The 16,213-nt window shown below is 35.1% G+C and overlaps 1 protein-coding gene and 1 long non-coding RNA gene across 2 annotated transcripts in view; one reads left to right on the top strand and one right to left on the bottom strand.

The window, feature by feature from the left end:
* The window catches only part of plekhh1 (pleckstrin homology domain containing, family H (with MyTH4 domain) member 1), a 41,148-nt gene continuing 24,935 nt past the window's right edge, over positions 1-16,213 (bottom strand). The window contains exons 10-30 of the mRNA XM_059520703.1: positions 15,977-16,068; positions 15,683-15,830; positions 15,358-15,494; positions 14,768-14,878; positions 14,573-14,659; positions 13,632-13,790; positions 12,725-12,805; positions 12,377-12,556; positions 11,340-11,451; positions 11,009-11,121; positions 7,821-7,997; positions 7,625-7,722; positions 6,733-6,910; positions 5,617-5,772; positions 5,263-5,360; positions 5,020-5,161; positions 4,804-4,943; positions 3,736-3,865; positions 3,490-3,573; positions 2,178-2,324; positions 1-1,794 (exon numbers count right to left, since the gene is read on the bottom strand). Of these exons, the coding sequence (XP_059376686.1) occupies positions 1,612-1,794; positions 2,178-2,324; positions 3,490-3,573; positions 3,736-3,865; positions 4,804-4,943; positions 5,020-5,161; positions 5,263-5,360; positions 5,617-5,772; positions 6,733-6,910; positions 7,625-7,722; positions 7,821-7,997; positions 11,009-11,121; positions 11,340-11,451; positions 12,377-12,556; positions 12,725-12,805; positions 13,632-13,790; positions 14,573-14,659; positions 14,768-14,878; positions 15,358-15,494; positions 15,683-15,830; positions 15,977-16,068 (2,753 nt within the window). The 3' untranslated portion in view covers positions 1-1,611. The remainder of the gene's footprint in view (positions 1,795-2,177; positions 2,325-3,489; positions 3,574-3,735; positions 3,866-4,803; positions 4,944-5,019; positions 5,162-5,262; positions 5,361-5,616; positions 5,773-6,732; positions 6,911-7,624; positions 7,723-7,820; positions 7,998-11,008; positions 11,122-11,339; positions 11,452-12,376; positions 12,557-12,724; positions 12,806-13,631; positions 13,791-14,572; positions 14,660-14,767; positions 14,879-15,357; positions 15,495-15,682; positions 15,831-15,976; positions 16,069-16,213) is intronic.
* LOC132112941 (uncharacterized) lies at positions 4,836-11,015 on the top strand. The gene is made up of 3 exons (XR_009425059.1): positions 4,836-4,956; positions 5,628-5,792; positions 10,742-11,015. It is a non-coding gene; the product is annotated as an uncharacterized LOC132112941 (long non-coding RNA).

The following is a 16,213-nucleotide window of genomic DNA, read 5'->3' as shown; positions in this document are numbered from 1 at the left end:
TATTTTATTTTTTTATTTGCAACAACCTCCATATGCACATAAAATATGAAGCTCTCACAGCATCACCTCTGAATGTTTAACCACATTTTTGGGCTTGGATTTTAACTATAACAAATGTGACACTATTTCTAAGCCACTTTAGATGCTTCAAGGTTTCTAGAAAAGAACTGAATAAAAATAAGTTGGTTAGACTGAAAAAAAAAACAAAGTTTAAAAAAAAAACAAAATAAATATTCAAAATACAGAGACAGTGGTTTGATTCATAGAATAATTCAAGTCATTATTACAGCTCTTTTTCAAATCTCATCCGTACGTCCTCCAATCTTTAATATCTGGCCTATTATTGGTACAGTGTGTGTCTTTACCTACTTATTTCAATTATCAGTTTCTGAAACACTTGATTATTATTAAAAATAGTTATTTTATTGAACAAAGTAGACTGTTTTTGTATTTATTGTTAAGTTTTAATGAATTATGGAAAAAAATAATAATTATCTATGGTTGAAAACATGCACTTTGTGGTAAATATGCTAATATTAAAGACCTAATGTTAAAAAAAAATAATCAAATAAAAAAAATTGTCATAATAATTTCAGTATAACTATGTCCATTCCCAAGCGACAAACTTCGCGAAAAAATATATGATCCTGCACATATTAACGTCATGTTGAGAAATGTGTGGCTGTGTTCTTTTTTCTTTATTTAAGAGGCAAGGCTATGGCTAGCGAGCAAATATGAAGTAGCCTAAATGTGTGCCTTTCTGCAACTACTGTATAACATAAAACTTGTCACTACATGAACAGTTTGGCTCAGATTAAGCATTTTGCTTGGTAGTACTATGGAAAATGGCACAAAAGAAATAAGAAAAACTTTTAACCTAAACTCTATAACTTCACATAGTGCTGATGACATTTTCACATCATTTCCTGCTTGGATAGATGAGAAGAATTTGTCAACCCTGTTACACTACCACTAGACAACAGACTGCTGTTGAGTGACGTACCACATAAGACTGTCTTTTATATACTGGTTAGCTAGTTTCCGCTAAATGTGCTAATGTATTAGAGATGATCTGTGTAATGCTTCTACACATTCTCATATTCACTGTATAAACTTCAAATGACTGATGGTACCATAAATGAATGTACCGTTAAACAGTGGAAATGTCCTGAACCATTATAAAAAAAAAACTAAAAAAAAAAATAACTAAACATTTAAAAATTCAAACAAAGACAGAAATAAAATCATGTCACGCACAAATGAAAAAGTCAAACTGTGCCTTTAACTGGACGTCCAGTCTAAAAGCTCTAATTCCTTAAAAACAAACACCAAACCTTTTAGCATTCAAGAATAAAATACTCTTGGATCTGCTCTGACTTTGTGGGTGATCTTCTCAAGTCTCCATTTAAAAAACCCACTTTCCGATGGGTTTATTTTTTTGTATTTGGACTACGAACAATGTGCAAGTAGTGTCTGTTTTGCACAATAAATAACTTCAAACACAAAATCTTTGAATTGTTTCCCAAAGTAAATGATCTAAGCATTTCCTAAACTGTGTTTTTATTTGTTTCTAGACCATGTGATGTATCCAGACACCTGGAGACTGAGGTTTTAAAGGAGAGTGGGGCCTTTGGTGGTGTATGTCATTGATGGGAAGTGTCGGCTGTCAATGTCACAGAGCTTCCTGTCTCCTTGAGGCCCCAGCGCTGAGCCTTGACTTTGGTTTCCGGATCCTGGTAAGTTTGAGGTCCAGTAGTTTATATAACTAGCCATGAGGAGCGTCAGTTCCAGGATCTACAGCATTGAAAAAGAGAGAGAGAGAGAGACAGAGAGAGAGAGAGAGATTAATACATCAACTTGCTCTTACTGTATCAGGCCAAAAAGACACAATGATATACGAGCTCACTTCTTGTATCACGTAATGCTGCATGAGTGAAACTCTCATTGAAAAACCTGTTTTTATCATTGGATGTCTTTCAGATAGTGGTTTCAAAGGGGGGTGTAAGAGTTCAACTCAGGTTTTAAGCTGTTTTAAAGTTATGATTTCACCCCAACACACTTCAGATTTTGAAGATCATAAAATGTAATGCTTAAAGCACCACATCAGAGTTCCGTCTTTACTGGCTTCATTTGGAAATGCGGTTAAACTGTATCTTTTGTGACTTAGCAGGTCTTACCTTCGGTTTAGCCATTGCAAATAAAAGTTTATCCACAGTCTTCTTGGCCAAAGCCTGGTCTTTAATCTGGCTGACCACTAGCATGAAATCTTCCTTGCAGCCTCCGAAAGTGATCACTGAATGGTATGGATATGTGACTAACGGGTGCTGAAGAAAAGCAGAGCACACAAATATAAACACTACTGTTTTTTTTTTGCTCGTTTCTTAAAATATTAAATACTTTTATTCACCAAAGATGTATTAAATGTATCAAGCAAAAATAACAGTAAAGACTTTTATATTGTTTTATATTGTTACAATAAGTAGGCTGGATTTTAAAATGTATCAAAATACAATACAGTTGAAATAATAACAAGAAGTCATAATATCAATAAATTGTAATAATATATCACAATATTCCTCTTGTTTTTCTGTATCTTTTCTGCAAAATTTTTGTTTCTGTGAGCTGGTGAGAATAGTGAGTGAATGAAGAAGTTAAAGCAAAAAAAGGATATAAAAATAAAAAAAACAGAAAATTACAGAGTTTGCCTGACCCTGTTTATTCTTTCTCTCCAAGTGTGAATACAGCCAACTTGGCAAGATGTCAGGACTACAGCTTTTCAAACAAGCACACCTGCCAATATATAAATATAATATAGTTCTTGAAACCTAGAAAATGGAAGAAATAAACGAAACTATAATTTAATTGAATTTCACTTAGCCAAGAGAGGACGCTAAAGGCCTGAAAAAAAGTGCAGCAGGTGTGTGAACAGGAGGGTTTAAAGCAGAAATATGAAGCTCATGATTTTGTTAAATTGTATATACTTTTCTACATGGATAAACGTAGTTTATCTGGTAACTGGTAAAAACTGGTAATGTGCGATCAATGTTTAAAAAAATGGTGGGGATGTCACAGTGGAAACTTTTCAATATTACTTAGACTCTAAGTAATTAATCAAGTAATTTGTACTATATGATGTATTGAGTATTTGCTTATTTGTATTGTCAAACAGTATGATTTAATCCTACATTTTCTTGGAATTAGCTCTATGTATTGTTCAGGTTTACAGTTACATCATATTCCCTCTTACTGTTATATTTTCAAAACTGTATTATAGTTTTATATTTGTGGTGCTGCACACTTTACTAATAGGCTTTCATTTAAAAAAAGCATGTTTTTTCTTTGTTTTTACAACCTGAGGGAGCCTAAATGATTTTCTGTGGTAATCAACAGCACACTTAAGAGCTTAAGTTGTAAATGACCCATAATATTGCTTTAATGCGGTCTTACTTTCTGAAACTATAACTAGAGCAAGTATCCGCATTCACTCACCATTGTGTAGTCCAGAACACTCAGCCCATCCTCATTAACAGCCAGCCACACTCGGGTTTGCTCCAGTGAAGAGGGAGGCAATGGCTGCGCACCAACAGAGTGGGAGTAAAAGGAGAAATTCTGTCATGTTTTAACAGCCCTCTTGTGAAAATCTTTTTAGGTGGTTGACGTTGTGTATAAAATGGCAGTCAGCTTTGTCAGTGGCTAAGGAAACAGTCACCTTATTTACTATACATCTGATCTTACCTTGGCACTGAACAGCTTGGCACCAAACAGAGGCCACTTGCGGGCCACGGTCAGGTAGATTCTCACACATTCAGAGGCTGTGCATCCACGAAGGACAGACCACTTAGTGGCCAAACGCTCAGCGAGTTCCCTGTGGGACAGTTGCGATTAAATTAACAAAGTAAAGTGTTTGTATAAAGTTCAATCCAGTGAACATTTTAGATTGCATGTTTTTTTTAAATGAAGAAAAACAACGGTAAGCATATCATAGTACAGTTAATAAAATAAAATAAAAAGTATAATATGGTAAAATAGAGCATTCCATTGTCAAACATTAGTATAAAACTAAATTATAATATGTTAAAAATTATTCCACAAAGCTGCATTTTTATATTAAAATATATATTTATACTAAATTAAAGTTGTATATTATTAAATGCTAAATATATATATATTACAAATGTATACATAATGTACATTATTTTCATTTGTAAATGGGGCATTATTTAGTCAAACACTTTAGAATAAATTATTTCAAAAATCTGTATTTATATATGTATATATATGTAGGTTTTAAATTTATCGATTAGTAATTGTTATCTTAGATTTTTTTCATTCAAATTGTATTTTATTTTATATTTTACTCTACTTTATGATTACTTTGTACAGCACTTTGGTCAATGTAAGCTGAATTTAAATGTGCTCTATAAATAAAATGTACCTACTTTGCATAATAATAATAATTAATATTATTATACATAATACTAATTGCATGAAGTTGTCCTAAAATTTAATAAGGCACACCACAAAACAATTAATGATTTTTCAATCAATCATATCATCCTTTTTTTTCTTTTGAAAATTGTTGTGAAATTGTGAAAATTTTTATTTTGTTATATAAGATTATATGATGAGATCTGGTGATACATAATAATTGTGAATGAACATACTGAAAAAAAAGAAGTTATATCATATATCATGCATAATGTAAATAAACTGCTAAAGATTAATTACCACTAATGTAATATAATATAATATAATTGTGAACATGAAGTGATTATAATGAACACAAAATTAATGTGAATTTACCTAAGCTGCTCGATGCTGTATTCCTGCTTGTAGCGTTTAGGGTAAAACCGCTCCAGTACCTGCAGAAGGAGCTGTTGGGTCTTTGACTGAGAAGAACCAGTGGGAGACATTGCTGGCCGCTCTAGGTCACCATGCTCGACCTAAAAGAGAAATGTGAGGGAGATGTATTTATGATCCACCACTTCAAATACACTGGATCCACTTTAACACACACACCTGTGCCATCAGCGCAGCCACCTCCAGGCCCAGTTCCTTACTGACAGGGAAGTGCCCTTGTTGTACCTCTTCATTTACTTGATATGCCAGCAGGAGGCGCTCTCGCTCAGTCTCCCCCTTGGCCTGAGCTCGGAAACACAGTCTACAAGGAAGATCAGATACCCTGACATTATTAACCTATTGACAAAAACATTCTTAATACTTGATTTGAATAGATACAAAACCAAAGTTTCTCAAACAAACCTGCTTTTATAAGTGAGACGGACAATGCGTGTTCCCTCATATTTTCCAGGGTGAAGCTCTTTCAGTGCCTGTTCCCACTTTGAGATCACATCACAAATCTGCAGCAGAAGACAACAACCAACAACAACAAAAGCATTCCTTAAATTTCCTTGCAGCACGGAATATGTAGACTTAAATGTTTTTGTACTTGTTTCAATAGACTGTATAACAGAACAGCAGACTGCTTCAATACTACTTTGAAATGCATATAAATATCACTCAATATCTCCCAATAATAGGCCTATGTCTTAGCAAGATGATATTAAATGCTTATTTATATGATAGAATATCTGGAGTTTAATGTTCATATTATACTTTATTGCTAGGCTGCAGGCAGTGCTCCAGGTCTTTTCCAGAGGGGTCGTCTGTGAAGAGCGCGAAGCCTGAAATCTGTGGCTTCCTCATGCCTGCTCTCTGGTTGACTGTGTTCAGGAACTCCTCCACTGTGGTGGAACCGTCAAAACCTACAACCTAGAGAGAGATGGAAGAAGGTAAGAGGCAGCAGCTTTCTGAAAGTCCTGCTATATAAAACATATACATTCCATATAATACATCAAAGACACGGTTTACACCTGACATTGACATCCATCTTTGTGACCATATCAAGAGTATTGGGAGTCAATGCTGAATTCAGGTGTCTGTTTGTTTGCTTGTTTTCTTCTTAACGCCATTTCAGCATCATATACAGGTGTAAATTGAGTCTAAAATCCTGAATGCATCTTAATACCAAGTGTTTCAAGTATTTATTAATTTTTAAATGGAACGGTCTATTGAAACTTCACACATAATATTCTTTTTAAAAATGCAATTGTGTTTTTGTTGATTATCATATTTGATACATCAGGCTTTAATGGTTCATATAGTGTGATATATAAGAATATGGAGTTCATATTCCTAAAGTGAGAATAAAATAAATACATTTTGGTGCAATTGTTATTTATATAGCCAAAAAAGTGAGATCTGATAACTTGTAATGTGAACAAGTGTGGTTTTTATAACAGTACAGCAGACTACTTCAATACTACTTTGAAATGCATATAAATATCACTCAATATCTCCCAATAATAGGCCTATGTCTTAGCAAGATGATATTAAATGCTTATTTGTATGATATAATATCTGCAGTTTAATTGAGGGGGGCAAAACATACAATGCAATGCAATATAATAATGATTGCTTTAATCCAGTAAATATTAATCTTGAAATATTACTAACAATAAAATTATTCTTAACTTTTCACAGCCCAAAGATGAAAAAAACATATAGAGACTATGATTCAGAGGACAGAAGGCATGCAGTAGATTGTGTACAACAGGTTTATAAGTTAATTATGTTGATAATTTACAGGGCTTAGAAATGTGTGTCTCAAGCATGATACAGTGGGCTTTATAAAATGCCAGACCAATGGGAACAGAACGTGTTTGTGTGTACCTCATAAGTGTTGTTCATGAAGTGAACAGGTATGCTGAAAGGGAGAGAGTGATGGTAGGGGTTTCTCAGCAGAATAGACAGGATTTCCATTCGTGAAGGCTTTGCCTCTCTCTCTCCATTCTGTAAAGTTCTCTCTACAGAGCGCTGGCAGTAGACAGCATACTTCCCCACTTCAGTCCTGTGGGTGTACACACATAAACACAGGCTTTCAAATTCAATTACATGAGGCATCACTGCAAAAACCCTTATTCGGAGCCGTATTTAAGTCTTGTTTTGCAGTAAGCACATCAAAACTCCATACTTTTTTTTCTTATTATTTTTGTAGCAGCATGGATTTTTCTTTTATGCCAAAAATCATTAGGATATAAAGTAAATATCATGTTCCATTAAGATATTTTGAACATTTCCTACTTTAAATATATCAAAACTGAATTTTTGATTAGTCATATGCATTGGTAAGAACTTCATTTGGACAACTTCAAAGGCGATTTTTCAATATTTAGATTTTTTTGCACCCTCAGTTTCTAGATTTTCAAATAGTTGTCAGCCAAATATTGTTCTAACATCAACACCGTACATCAATGGAAAGCTTATTTATTCAGTTATGAGATTATGTATAAATCTCAATTTCAAGAAATTGACCCTTATGACTGGTTTTGTGGTCCAGGGTCACAAATTATGTATTTATAATAAATCAAAACCAAAGTTATAATCTTGAATATATAGTTGTAATTCCAAATATCTGTAATACAACTATTCACAAACTACATATTCAGATTTATTTGTATATATTCTAAAAATATAAATCTATATTTGAGAATTAGTCTGAGAGGGAAAAAATGATTAGACATTGTACTTCATGGAGTGAGTGAGTGAGTGTGTGGCCAGTGACCTGGGATCTGCGTTCCGCTGCAGGTACTGTCTGAGGTACCACAGGAAACGGTGCTGAGGCAGGAAGAGAGCTACACACAATGATAACAGCTGCCAGCACTGAGAGAGAAAAAGAAGAGCAGCGAGATAGAGAAACATAAAAATCTTCATATGATGATACAGTGTGAAATGTGTGTGTGCACAGATATGACACAGACCTGTGTGAGGGCATAGTTGTGAGGAGTGCGGCAGTTGGTCTGCTTGATCAGCTGACAGTACATTTCATTCTGCAGCTCTGGATGCGTTAGGCACACCTGCAGTGCATTCTGGGCCAGCGAGGTGTGGTAGTCGATAGAGGGAGACTCCACCAGCACATTGATGAACAGCTGACATGACTACCAGGGGGGCAAAACCATAACTTATTTGTATATGAGTAGGTCAATGACACTAAATTTTTTCGTCATTTATTAGTTTATACAAACATGCATTAAAATGCTGTTCAAGACAATGTCAGATAACTTGACCTTTTTACGATCACACAAAGTTTGTTCAGTTGTAAAATTTTATTAAGTGTAAAGGCCACCCAAAATATATTATATTTATGGAGAAATAAAATAAAATTTCGATTTATAATTCATTTAATTTATAATTGAGTTACATTTTATTTCACGTGACATTTTTAGATGTGCAAGATGCAAGAAAAATATATTATTTTTACTTGATAGACACCACATGACATTTAAAGAGACGCTTGAAATTGGCATAAAAGTTTTTTTTTAAACCATATGAGCGGACAGAGAAAAGCTAGAAATACACGGCACTACCTTCTGTAACGTGAACATAACAACCAGAAGACGGCGAACTCCTCACACAACATGTTAGCACACACAGCTGGTTCTGTAGCCATAGAGACAGTGCGTGCAACAACACGCTTTACTTTCTTATTAACATTCCGTTTCTGTTCGTACAGAAATTCTTAAAATGCTAATTAAATCAAGTCAGGATGTAGCTGTCAACCCCCCATTCATTACTTCAGAGTGGGAGGCTTTTTCTTTCAGTATCAAATGACTACCTAAAAAGCCCCTCTGATCTTCAAAGAGCACTGAGGGCTGCGCTCGATGCTAGCTCTCGAAGATACGCCATTGAACTGTCAATAGGGCATAATGTCTGCAAACCTCCGGAGAACAGGGTTCTCAATAGAAAACGGGAGCCTGAGGAGAAACTACGTTTAACTGGAATGAGACTATCTCTCCAAATGCTGTCAGCGATCCTCTGTGAACTCAGAATGAAATGTTTAGAGTTGTCCTCAGAATGAGACTTTACAGGGCTAGTGCCATTTCCCACACAAAGTGCTGAGAGCCACTTGTTGAGAAGTCATTACTAGAAGTAGTGATGCTACTAACTGCAATTCTCGCAGAATGGACAACTGTATCAAACTCTAATTAAGTTTTTTTTTTACATTATTTACATGTAGCTTCTCCTAGAAAGTCTGTGTTGAACCCATTTACCAAAAAGCTTTATTTGGATTCATTGCCTGATTTGTTTAGCTAATTTTTTTTTGCATGTTTAAGCCAGTAGGTGGCAACAAGCAACTATATTTTTTATGTGAAGTTAAATCATTAAATCATTCGCTCAACTAAATCATTACAAAATAACCTAGTTATTTACAACCGAAGAAGCGTATCATCCTAATTCACATTTATAAATCTATTAAGATATTTCAGCATCATAAGTGTTTCACCCCCAAAAAGCAGATATTTTATTTTCCCTCTGTTTTGTGAACTGCTGAGCATTACTTTTATCATATTTAGATATTTATCTAAACATTATATGCAGTGTTGGTATTGTTAAGTAAAACTAAAACTATTACAAATTCTTTTTTTTATTGAAATAAAGTTTAAATGAATTGTAAAATAAAAATGTGATAAACAACTTAAAAATCAGAAATGTCGATTTGGCAACTAAATAAAATAAAGTAAGTTTAAGTACTTAACTTTTATAAAAAATTATAAAAATAAAAGCTGAACAGAAATATTAACCAAAACAAAAACAAAAATGACATACCGTAAGTACACAACAAAATTACTAAAAACTTAAAATGAAATGAAAAAATTAATAAAATCAAAACATATCAATAAAACCTCACCTTATTCAAATATTAATAAATACTATAATATAATAAATAAATTAATACTAAAATAACGGAATATATTAGGCCATTTTATTTGTATCATTGGCCGTTTTTATGCATGCTTAATTCTTACACCGTCTCTCTATTCATTAATAATTGTACATTCATGAATAAAATACCTGATTTGCTCACTTCATTTTGAAATTAGATGGCTTGTTAGTTCAGTTATTTTGGATTCTTGTTCAAACTCAAAATTAGATTATTTTTAATCGTAACAACACTCACAATGATCAAGCCATCTCATGATCAGTTAAGAAGACAATACTTTAATGTATTAATATATCATCCAGTCTAATTATTTGTTTAAATTACTAAGTTTGAGGTTGATAAGAAAGGCTGCATATATTTGATCAAAAATACAGTACAAAAATTATATTGTAAAAAAAATTTTTTATTCTGTTATTTCTGTGGCAAAGCTGAATTTTACAGCCATTACTCAAGTCTTCAGTGTCAAAATTATTCTTTAGAAATCATTCTAATATGTTGATTTGATTTCTTATGATCCATTTTTAAAACAGCTATGCATCCTAATATTTTCCTTAATATACTGACCACATTTACTCCGAATTGACCCCGAATTTTAAAATGGTAGTTTATGCCGTACTCATTTAATTTCATCATGTGCATTCAAATTATACTGCTCATCGACCAGCCTGCTATTTTGATACCAGCAGCTGTTTCTGCTTCAGTTTAGAGTGTTTTTTTCTATATTGTTAGCCATGATTTAGTTTCCGTGTTCCCATGTGACACCGTAATAGAGATCCTAAATGTTTTGTGCCAAAAAACCTTCTCTGATTTTATTACGAGTACCATATCAAACTACTACTCTTTTGAAAAAGTCTAGTCTGAACTACTATAAAATATGAGTAGCATGTATCTAGACAGTTTCAAAGCAGCTTCCCCAACATGACTACACTGCAGAGAGTTTATTTTTTCTACGTCAATCAGAGCCAAATCCAGCTGATTATCTCCTGCGCTATAATGAGCACCAGGCCTCCCATCACAGCCTTTGATCCTGCTGTGGGAGACAGTAGCTCTCTCACACACAGGGACAAGACGGCACCATCAACCCTCAGGAGAGGAGGACGAGGACAACTTAGAAGTGTTTCGAGAGATGGAGTGACTCTTCAAGGAAGATAAAGACAACAAGAGGACATAAAGACTAGAGCGTTTGTGAATGTGAGAGTAAAAGAAAACAGAGACGAGAGCGTTCACCTTAAAGAGCTTGAGAGCCTCTGTTTGAAGAGCCTCGGAGGGCAGCGTGGTAAGAGGGTACCGCAGACCCTCTTTACTGAAACACAACACTTCACGTTTCCACAGAGCCGAGTCTGCACGCATGAACACACAACAGATTGAAAAACAAATTAAAATGGGACAACAGCTGTTATCAGGCCATAAGAACTGGTCGTAAACACTGTCTGGGGTCTAAATTAGAGTCATTCAATCTGTATGTCTCAATTTAAAACCATCCATCAAGTGACTTGAGAAGCAGTTGTACATGTTTTAGATGTGTCTGGTTGGGGGATATTTTAAAGTAACTTCTGACCTGGGTCTCCATCCACATCCAGCAGCTTGCCAATCAGCTGCTCGTACTCTGTGCCCACTCTCAAGCTGGCACAACTGCCCACCGCGACGGTCAGGTGGTACAGCCAGGTGTCCTGTGAGAGAGACAGCAAAGGACTAGGTTTGAATGCCGATGTATAATTGAGATTCATTTCATTTATCGAAAGGAGTGACACTATTGAACAGCTGAAGTGATGCTGACAAACCTAAGTTAGTAATGTAGCTCAGTCATTTTTGTTAATTGAAATAAATTCAAAATAATACTTTAAATGTGTTATGATGTTAGAGGTATTAGAGGTATATAAATATCATAATGATATTATGATATTTTATGAGTCACAAACTCAATGCTGTTTCTGTTCATCAAATAATCCTGAATTTTTTTTTTTAGCATATTTCCTCAAAAAAAAAAAAAAAAAAATATTAAGCAACACGGCTGATTTCAACATTGATAATAATAAGAAATGTTTCTTGAGCACCAAATCAGCATATAAGGATAATTTCTGAAGGATCATGTGACACTGAAGACTGAAGTAATAACTGCTAAAAAAAAAAAAAAAAAAAAAAAAATCTTTTTAAAAAAAATCAGCTTTGCAATCACATGAATAAATTACATTTTAAAATATAACAAAATAGAAAACAGGTCATTTAAACAGCAATAAAATTTAACTTTTTTTTTAAATGTATCTTTGATCAGATAAATGTAGCCCTGGTGAGCGTAAGACCTTTCAAAAACATTGCAAAATCCTTCCAACCCCAAACTTTTAAAAGCTAGTGTATACAACTGTATATTTCTGGTTTTATTAATGTTATTTTGTTGAAAAGTTGATTTGTTTAAATATTAATGCTGTCATCATAGCAAAGCGTTGTGCTTAACAACACTAATAATCACATACCTTCATAGAGAATGGATTTGCATATGAACAAAAGATTTTACAATATTGTATTATAATAAACAAAAAGCAGCATTCAGGTAAAGGCTAGGCAAAATTCAGATTGTGTTTGTGGTGTAAGTGGTACCTTTTCTTGTTTAGTGCCGACAAGCAGGTAGGTGGGGCTTTGCTCTTTGGGATGAACCACTAAAGTGAAGTGAGAGGAGAGGAAGCCCCGCCCACCTGCTTCATAATCCTCATCAGAGTCACATGACCTGTCCACTTCTTCCACCCGTGCTTCCCGAACGCGTAGCTGACCCAGTGGGAACTGCCACAAACACATATTTGTTCTCAGCACAATAGCATCTTAACATAAATTAATTTACAGATTACCTGAATATTTAGCCTAATTTTGGTTTTAACATTTAAAATACATACATGAACCTTCATGGAAACTAAAATCACTTTGAATTGAATGAAGCTTAAAGATATCCACCTTGTCATCCTGGTTACGGAAGTAGTAGAAGACTTTCCCAATCAAAGCACACCACACAAGTTTTGAATGACCATGTTTCACCTGTAGTAAAATAAAGACATCGTCAAAAATATGGAGAGAGAAAGATGAAGCTAAACAGGATCTTAATACCAGGTGTAAACAGGCTCGATATATTAAATATGTGGTTTATATTACTTCCAGTTTATCTGTCAAAATGAAAATGGATAGTCATCAAATGCATTCAAACAGACAAATCATGCCATAATGAACACATCCGTTTGACAAGACAATACACAAGCACAGCCACATACAGTAAAAGAAAACATTAATTATATCCTGAACTGTCAATCAAAAACGTTCAGATGTGGCGAAGTCCCAACAACTTTTGACTCTACATGTCAAAACTCTTCCTTTTATGATATGATGCACTGAGATGCTGGACTAGATACAATGTTCTAAAACTGTGGATTTGACTAGATGAATTATTAAACTTTTTAGTGTTAGTTTGCAGCTTACGTCATAAGCTAATACCTATTCAAGAGTAAAACTAAACGAATATTCATTGGGCTAAGCGAGATGGGATCATTCGCACATCTTAAAGGGATAGTTCACCCAAAAATATTTTTTTGTCGTTCCAAACCTGTATGAGTTTCTTTCTTATGCTGAACAAAAAAATAATATATTTTGAAGAATGCTGGTAATCAAACAGTTGATGGTCCCCACTGACTACCATAGTATTTCTTTCCCTACTCTGGAAGTCAATGGGGAACAACAACTGTTGGGTTCTTCAGAATTCTTCAAAATATCTTCTTTCGTGTTCAATATATGAAAAAAACTGATACAGGTTTGGAACTTGAGGATGAGTAAATAATGTCAAAGCTTTAATAACACTCCTGTGTGCTCTTACCTTAGTTAGCCAGCCTCGCACTGTGGGCTTAGCTTCTTTATCCATGGAAATTGGTCCACTGGCCTGGACCTTGAGAACATTTTGGAGAACTCTGATCCAGTCCTCCAGGATATTTGGGGAGTCTGCAGCCAAGTAAAAGGTCTTCTTCTCTGTAACTAACTGGAAATAACACGCAAATGAGAAAAATGTGGACAGAGATTTAGTCAACAAAACTGATTAATCATTCAATGACTATGATGGCACTGGTATTAAAATTCGGTCTGATTCCGATAAGCATATAAATATTTACATTTTATGGCTAATGCTACCACTATGCAACGTCCAGTAGAATTTATGGAAGGATTTTCTGGACTAATTGCAAATTGTATTTTCAGTTGCGTTTTCAATATGTGTATGCATAAATTGTGACAATGCAAATGCAATTGCAAATCTTATATTACCGTTTGCATTTTCACAAACGCACAGTGACTGCCAAATTTCAAGTCCATTTGCAACTGTATTTCCCATGTCTTACGAGTTATGAGCCTATCATATTTAAATAGCAATATTAAAATATGAAAAACTAATAAGTCTTTCTGTCATTCATAAGGAAACTGAAAATTTGGCATAAAGAGTAGTGAAGATTTTAAATCATCTCGACCATGATGGAATGTATTGCGAGTCATGTGGTAACAGTAAAACACGTCCAGATGATCTACAATAAATACGGCAAGATATTTTATGATTATGATATTCAATTCCTCCCAAATTGTGATTACACTGATTCAAGTGGAAATTATACATAATTTCCCGTTATTATTACTATTACGCCTTTGAAAACCCAATAATAACAGCAGCTGAACATGCCCTCAAAATGCATACCCATATCAGGCTGTGTCTGAAAGCCTCAGGCTGACAGATTTGTTAAAGGCGGTTTAGGTGGATCAGCGTGCGACTCTCACCTGGAATGTCTGAGCTCCCTCTCCGCGGGCTATATGACACGAAGAGTTCAGCTCCATTTGGCCCTGAGGTTTCCGGATCACGTCACTCTGTGAGAGCAGAACAAAGGCAGATATCATCAGTAGTGTAACTCTAAACTTCCTTCCCTCACACCGTCTCTCAAATCCCGCTGCAGAGTCGTGGAAAACCCTACTCACCGGTGACTTGTAGTACAAGATCTCTCCGTTCCTCAGAATGAACCAGCGCCTCTTCCAAGCTTTCACCTGACTGCCCATTTTCAGCAAGTAACCCGTCTTCTCTAGAGTCTCCTGTATTGAAAGGCACATACAAAGCCATTAAACATGGACAATCTGTCTTACTTCTAACTCTATGGATAGGATTGAGGTGAATAGGAATGCTAACTGATAGCTTTCTCCAGTACTACAGACCTCCTTTGACTTATACTAAAATGTAAGAATAGACTGAATAATAGTTACAAATATCATCTGAAGAACCTATGTACTAAAATATATGCATTCTCGCTATTAACAAACCGTTTTGCCTTTATAAACTCCTAATTTGTTGCTTATTAATAGTTAGGAAGATATTTAAGTTGAGGTATTGGATAGGATGAGGGACAGCCGATATGTTAATAACAGGCATGCTAATGTGAGAATCATGATCAAGTCATGTGACACTGAAGACTGGAGTAATAGCTGAAACATCTACAGACTCTAGATTTTTGGATGGTGATGTTGATTAGAAGTCAAATATTGAGGCGGCTCAAATGTGGAGCTCAGAAACGTACCGGTCCGACACTCTCGCATGAGTAGGATGAGGTTCGTTGCACCTTGTGCTCCGGCTCGGAGCAGTCACTGTCCAGTGAGTAAGCATCCGGAGGAATGGCATAGTCACTCTCCGAACTGATGGAGGACATAGACACACCTGCGGGACAAAAGACATGTCCAAGAGATGAAGCTGGATCTTTGAGTATTTCAAATAAGTTTTTTTTATTTCCTTTTTAAAAACTACATTTAGACACTTTTATTATTACAAAACAATTAAACAAACTAGTTTATTACGTTAAAAGATTTTGAAAGCCCAAGAGTGTGTTATTTGACAGATGTCCTCACCTCTTTTGACAGCACGTGGGCTGCCTGGGGTACTGCCCTTCTTATCTGGCACCAATGTGGATGTGTGCAGGCTGGCCAATGAACTGCTGTCGTCTTCTGAACCCGAGTCATCATCAGGGAGAGGGACGCTGCTGATCTGAGTTGCTTTCTGAAAGAGAAGAGGCACATTGTGGGAAGGATGAGAAAGACACTACATTTAGTTTTTTTTTTTTTAAGATTTCTCTCAGTCCTTGTTATGTAACAATTTTAGAAGCTTAGAATCAGTTAAGTCTCATACTAATGATGTAGTCTTACCCCTTTAAGAGTGGAGTACACAGGCACACTGATGTTCTTATAAATGAGGTGGGTGAAGGGGCCGGTTGTTGAGTGCTGAGGTTGGGTGGATACTGGAGAAACAACCGAACAACACATGGACACTTACATAAAGTCTGCAAAGTTGTAAAAATTCATAGGGCCTGGGTGGGTACTTCAATATAATTTCATAAGGCCTTTCCTTTTACAGACACCAGTGAAATAGCCAAATATGGCGTT

This window comes from Carassius carassius, chromosome 32 (genome assembly GCF_963082965.1).
Source record: "Carassius carassius chromosome 32, fCarCar2.1, whole genome shotgun sequence".
In the NCBI taxonomy this organism is placed as follows: domain Eukaryota; kingdom Metazoa; phylum Chordata; class Actinopteri; order Cypriniformes; family Cyprinidae; genus Carassius; species Carassius carassius.
The sequence above is the reverse complement of the archived record's forward strand: the minus strand, read 5'-3'. Positions and strand labels throughout refer to the sequence as shown.